This window comes from Gracilinanus agilis, unplaced genomic scaffold (assembly GCF_016433145.1).
Source record: "Gracilinanus agilis isolate LMUSP501 unplaced genomic scaffold, AgileGrace unplaced_scaffold42010, whole genome shotgun sequence".
NCBI classification, from domain to species: Eukaryota; Metazoa; Chordata; class Mammalia; order Didelphimorphia; family Didelphidae; genus Gracilinanus; species Gracilinanus agilis.
Window position 1 is genome coordinate 2,694 of NW_025375813.1, and position 9,420 is coordinate 12,113.

The following is a 9,420-nucleotide window of genomic DNA, read 5'->3' on the forward strand; positions in this document are numbered from 1 at the left end:
CCGGCAGCCCGGGGGGCCCCCAAAGGCCTGGTGCCCACCATCACTCGCTCAGTTTGTCCCCTTTGCACTGAGAATTCTGAGTGGGCCAGCACAGCATCGGGTCCCCGTATACCCTCGGTCACCATCCCCAGTGGGCTGGCACAGCCTCAGGTCCCCACGTCCCCACAGTCACCATCCTGAGTGGGTCAGCACAGCCTCGAGTCCCTGCATCCCCTCGTCACCAACCCCAGTGGGTCCCCACGTCCCCTTGTCACCATCCCCAGTGGGTCCCCACATCCGCTCCATCACCATCCCCAGTGAGTCCCCGCGTCCCCTCGTCACCATCCCCAGTGGGTCCCTGCATCCCCTCGTTACCATCCCCAGTGGGTCCCCACATCCCCTCTGTCACCATCCCCAGTGGGTCCCCTCGTCACCATCCCCAGTGGGTCCCACGCTGAGCTCTGGCTTCTCTTCCAGGTCACCAATGAGATCACGCCCGTGCTCACCTACTCGTACATGGCGGTGCTCGTGCCCGTCTTCCTGCTCACCGACTTCCTGCGCTACAAGCCGGTGCTGGTGCTGCAGAGCCTGAGCCACGTGTGCGTGTGGCTGCTGCTCACGGTGGGCCGCGACCTGGCCGCCATGCAGTTCATGGAGTTCTTCTACGGCGTGACCATGGCGGCGCGCGTGGCCTACTCCTCGTACATCTTCTCCCTGGTCAGCCCCGCGCGCTACCAGCGCATGGCCAGCTACTCGCGCTCGTCCGTGCTGCTGGGCGTCTTCGCGAGCTCCGTGCTGGGCCAGCTCTGCGTCACGGCGGGCCGCGTGCCCTTCGCCACCCTCAATCGCGTCTCCCTGGGCTTCATGGCCTTCGCGCTGCTGCTGGCGCTCTTCCTGAAGCGGCCCAAGCGCAGCCTCTTCTTCAATCGCCGGGAAGCCGCCGGCCGCGGGCCGTCCCCCTCCGAGCTGGACCACATGAACCCGGACAAGGCGAAGGCGGCCAAGGGCCGGCCGGGCTGGCGCGGGCTGGCCGCCTGCAGGGGGTCGGTGCTGGGGCGGATGCTGGCGCAGCTCAGGGACGTCGCCCGCGTGCCGCAGCTGCGCCTCTGGTCCCTCTGGTGGGTGTTCAACTTCGTGGGCTACTACCTGGTCATCTACTACATCCACGTGTTGTGGAACGAGGTGAACCCCACCAAGGTGTACAACGGGGGCGTGGACGCCGCCGCGACGCTGCTGGGTAGGAGCCCCCCTTCCGCCGGCCTTGCTGCCCTGTGCTGCCCGGCCCGGCCCGGCCCTGAGCCCCCGTCCTGTCTCCCCAGGGGCCGTCACCTCCTTCGCCGCAGGCTTCGTGAAGATCCGCTGGGCCGTGTGGTCCGAGCTGGTGATCGGGAGCGTCACCGTCCTCCAGGCCGGGCTCATCCTGCTCATGTACTCCACCGGCGACATCTGGACGTGCTACGTGGCCCTGGTGCTGTTCCGAGGCCTCCATCAGTTCCTGGTCCCCATCGCCACGTGAGTCTCTTCCCGGCGGCCCCTGGCGGGCTGGCCAGCGGGAGGCGGGTCCCTCGGCTCGAGGAGGGAACCTTGGGGGGCTGGAGGCCAGGATTAAACGGCCTCCTCGTCCGCGAGTGAGTGGCCGTGGGCACGTGCCCCTGGTAGGCCTCTGTGTCTAAGCCCTCCTCAACCCGGGATTGGGCTTAAGCTCCTCCGACCGCTCCTGCCTCGGCCAGAAGGCGTGCCTCGTCCGAGGTCTCCGAGTGCCCGAGGCCCGACTCTGACCCGGGTGTGCCCAGGATGGCACCCCTGCTTGGGAGCAGTTGTCTGCCAGGGGATGCCCAGGAATGGTGGGGGTGGGGGAGCCCAGCACTGCAGGTGCCCCTGGGGCTCACCTCCCTTGGGCTCTCAGGACTCCCGAGGCTCCCGTGCCCCTGTGGAAGGAGGCAGGCCTCCGAGGCAGCAGGTTTGGGGTGACAGAGTTGGGGTCACCAGCCCCAGGATCATCCTCCCATTTTATATGCATGAGGAGCAGGGGATGTGGCTGGCCCAGAGACTCAGCAGGGAGCCCCCTACTTTCTACCCTGAAGGCTGCTTCCCCGCCACTTCAGGGCCTCCCTGCCTCTGAGAGTGATGGCCGGTGTCTTTTTGCCAAGTTTCCAGATCGCCTCATCCCTGACCAAAGAGCTGTGTGCCCTCGTGTTTGGGGTCAACACCTTCCTGGCCACCATCCTGAAGACCATCATGACCATCATTGTGGCCGACAAGAGAGGCCTTGGGCTCCCCGTCCGCTCCCAGGTAGGTCCAGCCAGCACTTGCCAAGTGCCGGACGCTCTGTCGAGTGCTTGGGCCTCATCTAGTCCTCGTGACAGCCCTGGGAAGGAGGGAGGGACCGTTAGAATGCCTGTTTTACAGATGAAGAAACTGAGGCAGGCAGCAGTCACACAGCTGTCAAGTGGCTTGGGCCAGATTTGAACTCCAAGCCTGGCACTATCCAGGCCACCATGGAGCTGTCCCTCAGAAAACCTTTCAGAATCAGGGTCGCTTCTTGGCTCCTCTCAGGACACGGATGTGGGCCTGATGCCAGGCCCTTAGGCAGAGGTCTCTTAGGTGAGCCCCAGGGAACCCAAAGGAGCTGGCCAAGGCTAGCTTCATCCAGAAGGGCAACAAAGGGCACCCAAGCCAAGCCTTGGTGGGTCTCGCTTCTTCAAGCCATCAGGGACCCAAGAGAGCAAAGGCAGCTCCCGCCATCCCCTCGGAGCCAGTGGGTCCATCCACAGGTCTGCCCAGTGATCAGCGCTCAGCTCCTAACCACTTCGCCACCCTCGATTTGTGAAGCTTCTTTTTGGGCTGGCGTCCTGTGCCTCACGCCAGGGCTTCCTCGTACGTCATGACGGAGAGACGGACAGATAGGACACAAGTAGTCAGTCAGCAGTTCCGTAGCCCCCAGCAGTTCTTGAATTCTTCCCAGCAGGAAACTCGCAAGCGATAAAAAGTCACACAGAATTATGTGTTGGGAAGCGAAGGGCCCCAGCTATGTGGATGGCCTTCGGGACTTGACTCCCCCCACCCAGACTCTGCCTGTCTTTTCTTTTGGGGTCTCCAGACTGCATTCTCTCCAGTCTGATGTTTCCTTTGTTTCTCCCAAGGGCTGCTTTTGCTGTTTCTCACCCAAATGGGCTTTTTCTTTGCCTTGTGGTAAATATAGTTTCCATAGGAGAAACAAGGGGCATCTCGACTGCCCCTCTCTGCACAACCCTGGTTGCCTCCCCTGCTAGAATGGAAGCCCCCAGGAGGCAGCAATCATGTCTTTGTAGTGGGACCCCCACCCCAACCTAGCATTTGGCTCCAAGTAGATGCTCGTCAAGCAATCAATGTGTGACGAAGATGTATTAGCAGAGACACCAATAACAAAACAAAGTCTCCATGCCAAGAAGAAATCGTTTTATTGAGAGATCCAACCTCACAATAAAGCCGGACCCTGGTCAAGACCAAGAGACAACTAGCCTTGCCAGTGGCCCCTTTATAGAGCACTGTTTTACAGAGGCGAGGCCGGTAGTACGGTATCATCTGACTCACGTACATTGTCTAGTGCGTCTTGGCCCCTGCAGTGGCCAGTCAGGCCTCTGCCATGACCTCTGCCTTCAGCATGAATGGCCTGCTGGTGGTACTGATTGAGAAAGGCTGTTCCGAGCAGTGATGAGGCAGAAACCTGTGCATTAATGGAAGCCTTTGGCCCAGTCACACCAGAGCAGCTTAGCCAACTAGCAGGGGCAGGAGGGCAATGTCAGTACCAAGGAGCTAGAGAGTGTCATAGGATTGATTATAGAAGGTATAAAATACGGTATCACCATCATAAGGGCTTTGAGATTTCACGTTTATAGATGACTGACTAATGCCCAGACAGCTGGCACATAGTAGGTGCTTCCTCGATGCTTATTAAGTGATTGATGACTGTTAATGCCCAAACAACTGGCACATAGTAAGTGCTTCATTGATGCTTGTTAAAGTGATCAATGACTGACTGGTTAATAGCCAGGCCTGGATTCCTGCTCACCGCCTCCTCTTGCCTTCTAGTTCCGAGTCTACTTTGGCTACTTCACGGTGCTGGCTGTGGCCTATTTCTCGGGGGCTGTGTACGTGGCGGTGAAGCACTGTTGGCAGAGCCGACTGCAGAGGATCCCTTTGGCGAATGAGTTGAGGAGCCCTGCAGAGATGTCCGAGAAGGCACAGAGTCCAAATGATGACAGTGTCCCTGGGGTCCAGGCCTGACGGGAGATGCCTCTGGGCGGAAGGACAGCTCTCCCGTGCTCCACCCTAGGAGGGAGGGAAGCCCCTCACCCTACTTCTGGGGGGTCGGGGACTCGAGGGTCTTAGCCGTGGCCTCGTCTCTTCTGCCCCACCTAATACGGACGGCTTCCTCGAGCTGGGTTTGGGTTTATGTTAAGAGCACCTTGGGAAACCGAGGCCAAGAGCTTGGTCCATGCGATTCAGCTGTATCACCGTCCATCCATCTTTCTTTTGTAAGGCTCCATCAGATGGTGAATTTCTCATTGTGATTAAGAAATAGCCCTTGCCCAGACCACGAAGCGAGGCCATCCAAGGTCTCAGCTTCTTGGCCAACAGCTCTGGTGCCCCTCTGAGAACCAGGTGAATTGACTGCCCCAGGCCTTGCCCAAGCTTTGGGGGGACGACTGAGCCATTCGAGGCAAACAGCTTCAGTGCTTAGCGGGGCTCACCGAAACCCTTGGAGGTGGAGATGGTGGGCTCTCCTCAGGCACTTTTCACCCACCAGTGGGATTTCCCAAAGTAATGGCGACCCAGCAGGGGGATGCACACCTCCCTGCTTTCCTGCTTTGCTCAGGCCCCCATATCCCTGCTCAGCTGCCCTAGGAGGCCCTTGTCAGCTTTCCTAGAAGGCACCCGGAATTTAAAAGCACCCCCTCTCTGGAGCCCCTCTGTTGTGTGCTGGCTGATATGAGACCCCTGTAAGAACGAGAGAGGGTATCGCTGCTTCGCCCTGCCCCCATGCAGCTTTGTGTCTGACTTACGAGCAGGCCAGTAATGAGCCTAGTCCTAGCCCATCAGTACTCGGGTCCTGCCCCCCGCAGATCTCAAGCATCCGTCCCCTGGACATCCCAGCCTCTCTCGCGCCCACTTTCTTCCCCTGAGGGGCTCTTTGGACCTCAGTTGTTCAGCCTCAGGGAAGAGGGTGGGTGGTGCTCCCTGAAGCCTCCAGCCTCCTGTCCTAAAGCAATGCCGTGCTGTCTTTTTTGGCTCTTGAGACCTCCTGTGCCCTGAGAGGGGCCCTTGGCTCCCCACCCACCCACTAGTGGCTGCCCCCAGGGCAGGGCTGTTTCCAGGGGAGAGCCGGCCCCCATGGCTTCCTTACAGCCATTTCCTTCACAGACATCCTGAGGGATGTTGAGCCAGTCGAATCATGTTTTGGAGCCTCAGTCTCCCCATTTGTAAAATGGGCTGATACTGACCTACCTCACAGAAAGGTTTGTAGGGTAAAGGAGAGCAGTTGGAAGGAGACTCGGCCAAAGCTCTGGGAACCTCATTGGTCCACAGTATTAGCACCCCTGACCCCCCAGGATAAGGAAGAAGCCCAGACTGGGGGCCGGAATCCTGGCTGTGCCCCCAGTGACGGTCATGAGGCTTCTGGGGGTGCCTCAGTTTCCTCTGTAGAAGGCTCGCTGGCCCCCCTCCCTTCTAGAGGTCCTCTGACACTCAAGCAGTGATGAGATCGGAGATTGGGGCTGCTTTTGCCCCCTCCCCCGGTCTCCTGTGGCCCCCCACTCTGGCCCCACTCCAGGTTCCATCCTGCTCTGGGGACAGAAATCAGGATTTCTTTGTGCAATAAAGCAGCTTGTACCCAGGAACGCGTGAGGCCTGCTGCTCTGCCCCGGGGCCCTGGCCCAGTAGGTGGTGTCCGGGGTTGGGGGGCCCCCCAGGGATGAGAGAAATGATTCCTCCTGTTGGCTAAAGAGGCTGGTGGGGATGCAGGGGGAGCTCTTCCCAAGAGACCTGTGCAGGGGCCTTGGGAAGGCACGCTCTTGGGGTGCAGGCGGGAAAGCTGGGGGGCAGCCAAGGACGGCAAGGGAGAGCCGAAGGGGCGCTCTGAGGGGGAAAAGAGACCAGACCCATGAGGAGGCCAGCGAGCTGCGGGAGCCCCTGTGGGAGCCCCGAAGGCAGACACCCCACTTCAGGAAAGCGACCAGGAAGCCAGGCTAGCCACCAGGGAGAGGACCACGCGCCTGGCAACGTTGCAGAACACACTAGTTGTGGGTGGTGAGTGCAAATGCAGACAGGGAAGCGGGGGCCGGCCCGGCATCCCCTGCAGGAGCTCAGGCCACGTGTGGGTCATTTCCTCCTGGTGTGTCAACGATTGCCGGAGCGGGAGGTCAGGGGACAGCCAGGCACCAGGGTCCGAGGGGCTCCCCAAGTCTGAATGAGCCTCATTGGTCCTTAGGAGGAGAGCGTGGAGGGACGCTGCCACGGTCAGTGGGTTGGGGTGGATGGAGGCCGGACCCAGGGAGCCCCTGGGAGGAGTCTGTGGGGGAGCACAACAGGGGTCGGGGCGGCCCTACGGATCAGAGCCTGGGACTGTGGTGTGGAGGGTGCCCGGCCACACGAGGGCCAGAGGAAGAGAGCGGGCAGCCGACCCAGGGAACGAGGGAAGCCCGAGTGCCCAGAGTGTGTAGGGAGCTGCCCGAGAGCCCTGAGGATGCTCGTAGGAACCTCCAGATATGAGGGGCAGCCGGGGGGCCCCTCTTGGGTGCAGATGCCCAGGAGGCCAGGCTGGTCGCTGGCTCTTGTAGGAAGAAAAGCGAGCAGGGGGGGGGGGCTCCCCTGCCCCCAGGAAGTGCTGGGCCGGGGCTGCCCCCTTGGAGGAATGCCGGGGGACTGGGGGGGGGGGGGACACGGCCAGAGGCGCTGAGCAGTCGGGGAGGCCTCGCAGGGTTCCAGCAGCTTTTACTGAGTGGGGAAGTGCTGCAGAGGTCGAAGGGCCAGCTGGGGGCCTGGTGGATCGAGAGACCCAGAGACAGGAGGCCCGGCTTCAGATGTGATCTCAGACACCCTGGGCAAGTCACCTACCTCCAACTGCAGCCCTTAACACTTCTGCTGTGGAATGATGTTTAGTATTGAGTCTAAGATGGAAGGTGAGACAGACAGACAGACACAGAGAGGCAGAGACAGACAGACAGGCAGGCTTCTGGAGAGATGAGGGGATGGGATGGAGGGTGCGAGCAGAGGGTTGGCTGTCATGGCCACCAGGAGGGCTGCCTGGAGGAAGGCTGAGAAGAGGCCGAGTGTGAATTGAGGCAGCCCCGTTTGCCACCATGGAGGCTGGGCCGAGACCTCCAGGGAGCCGGGAGGGGTGGGGAGGGGGTCCGGCTGACCCTCCGAGGCCTTGCAGGCCCTCCTTCCTCCTCTTCCTCTTCTTTGGCCCTTTGGGCCTGGGGAGGGGAGGGTTTGGGTGGGATCCTGGTGGCTGGTGGGAAAGCGGTCAGGATCTCGGGCCAGAATGGGACGTCCAAGGCCACTGCCCCCCCCGGTGACCCAGTGGCCAGCAGTCCCCCCAGTTCTGGCCCCTCGCAGGCATGTGGAGGCTAGTGCCGAGGATGGCCAGGAAAGCCCTCCAGGCAGTGCCAGGAAGAGGCTCTCCCCAGAGCGCTGGGCTCCCTCTCGCTGGTGCTGGGGCAGAGGGTGGTGCCAGGGGGCCGAGACGCCCCCCTGCACCCCACGACTGTAAGGGACCAGGAAGCGCAGGGCAGTGCCCGAGAGAGGATGTGGCCCTTGGCTCAGTGCTTCCAGAAGCAGCTCCTGGCTGCAGTGGGTGCCGCCCGCCCAGGGGCTGCCCGAGCCTCAGGGGTCCTCCAGCAGACAAGACAAAGGAAGGGGGCCAGGCAGAATCCTGGGTCTTTCCTGAAACCTCACTGTGGTGACCAGAAGGGACGTCCTCGGCCCCCCCTGGCTCTTGGTCCCCCCCAGCCAGGCTGGAAGCCTCCGGCCAATGGGCGGCGAGTGGCCTCACAGGCTGGATGGACCCTCAGGAGCAAGGCCCGGCCCCGTCCATCCTTGTTCGTCCTCCGTGGGCTCCGTTGCAGCCATGGGTCCATGGGGGGAGCCCGGCCTCCCGGCCCCGCGGCCTCTGCCCGCTCCTCCTGGGCTGCCCCGAGTCAGATGAAAAAGACGTTCTTGGCGCCTTTTCCCTTTCCTTGCAGCCTCCGGCTCTCAGCGCGGCCTCCTGCCCTGGCAGATGCCAGGGCGCTCTCGTGCCCTTCTCTCCTGGGCCCGAGGTCCTGAGTCGGCTCCCCTGGCACACTGAGCCCCTCATGCCAGGAAACCCCTCGGGGCCACGCTGAGCCCCCCCAGCCCCATGCAAAGCACTGAGGGGGGTGGACGGGCGCTTCCTTTCCCCAGAGCCCAGGCAGCTCTCAGAGGGCAGCAGGAGCCCTGAGGGTGCCCCTTGGCATCACTAAAGGCCCCGCTCCGGTGAGCCCAGCCCCGAGCCTGAGCCCTGGACGAAGGCACCACCCTCAGGGACCTCCAGGCCTCACCAGAGCCTCCAGAAGGAGGAGGCCGGCCTGGACGTTGGGGCATCTGGCCCCCAGCAGCAGCAGAGGGGCGGGCAGCTTGGCCTCCCCAGCAGGCACTGCGGGCGCTCGGGGGGGTGGGGGTGCTGAGGCTGGGATCCCTGGCAAGGTCAAGCTGGTGGAGGCGACCGTCCCAGCGGCCAGCTTGGCAGAAGGTGGGCAGGCAGCATGCCCAGAGACCCAGGCAGCTGTCAGGGAGAAGAGCTGCCAGGCTGGGGGGACCCCCGGCTCCCCAAAGCCTCAGAGTCCAAGCCAAGGCAGCCTTGTGCCAGGCAGGGCACCGCCGCCGTTCCTTTGGGGCTCACAGCTCATGGCACTCCTGGGCCCCCGCGGCCAGGCCACTCCCTTCAGGCCCCTTTATGTTCCCTGGCCGGACTGGCCTGGGGGTGGCTGCCAGGGCCAGGGTGGGAAGGCCACGTGAGGGCTGAGCCCTAAACCTTGGGGGTGCCTCCAGAGGCCCCCCTCCTCCTTGGAAGACCACCCAGCACCACGGACAAGTCGCTGCACTGGCCACTGTCCTCAGTCTCCTCCCCTGTGAAATGGGGCCGTTGTTACTTAGCCATCCACTTCCCTGGGCTTTCACAGGCGAGGAAGACCCTCTACCAGCCTCCACTCAGCCCCTGGAGGTCTGCTGCCCCCTCCCCCGCAGGGCTTCCCGGCTCATCCCAGCCCCTCCTCAAGTCCTCGCTCTGCCCTGGGGAGCACCCCGAGCTCCAGGAAGGAGTGGCCACACAGGAAAGGCACTGAGAACGAATCCTGGTCTTTGGAGCTCTAACTGGGGGAGAGGAAGCGGGGGAGGGGGACAAAGGAAGGGAAAGGAGGGGGACGTTGGAGAGAGGGGAGG

At 62.3% G+C, this 9,420-nt stretch overlaps 1 protein-coding gene across 1 annotated transcript; it reads left to right on the forward strand.

Annotated features, from left to right (window-relative positions):
• The first annotated feature begins 300 nt into the window (after positions 1 to 300).
• Positions 301 to 5,855, forward strand: SLC19A1 (solute carrier family 19 member 1). The gene is made up of 4 exons (XM_044684097.1): positions 301 to 1,216; positions 1,299 to 1,491; positions 2,130 to 2,271; positions 4,051 to 5,855. Exons 1-4 carry the CDS (start codon positions 496 to 498, stop codon positions 4,243 to 4,245), a joined length of 1,251 nt encoding a protein of 416 aa, XP_044540032.1. The 5' UTR covers positions 301 to 495; the 3' UTR covers positions 4,246 to 5,855.
• The last annotated feature ends 3,565 nt before the right edge of the window (positions 5,856 to 9,420 follow it).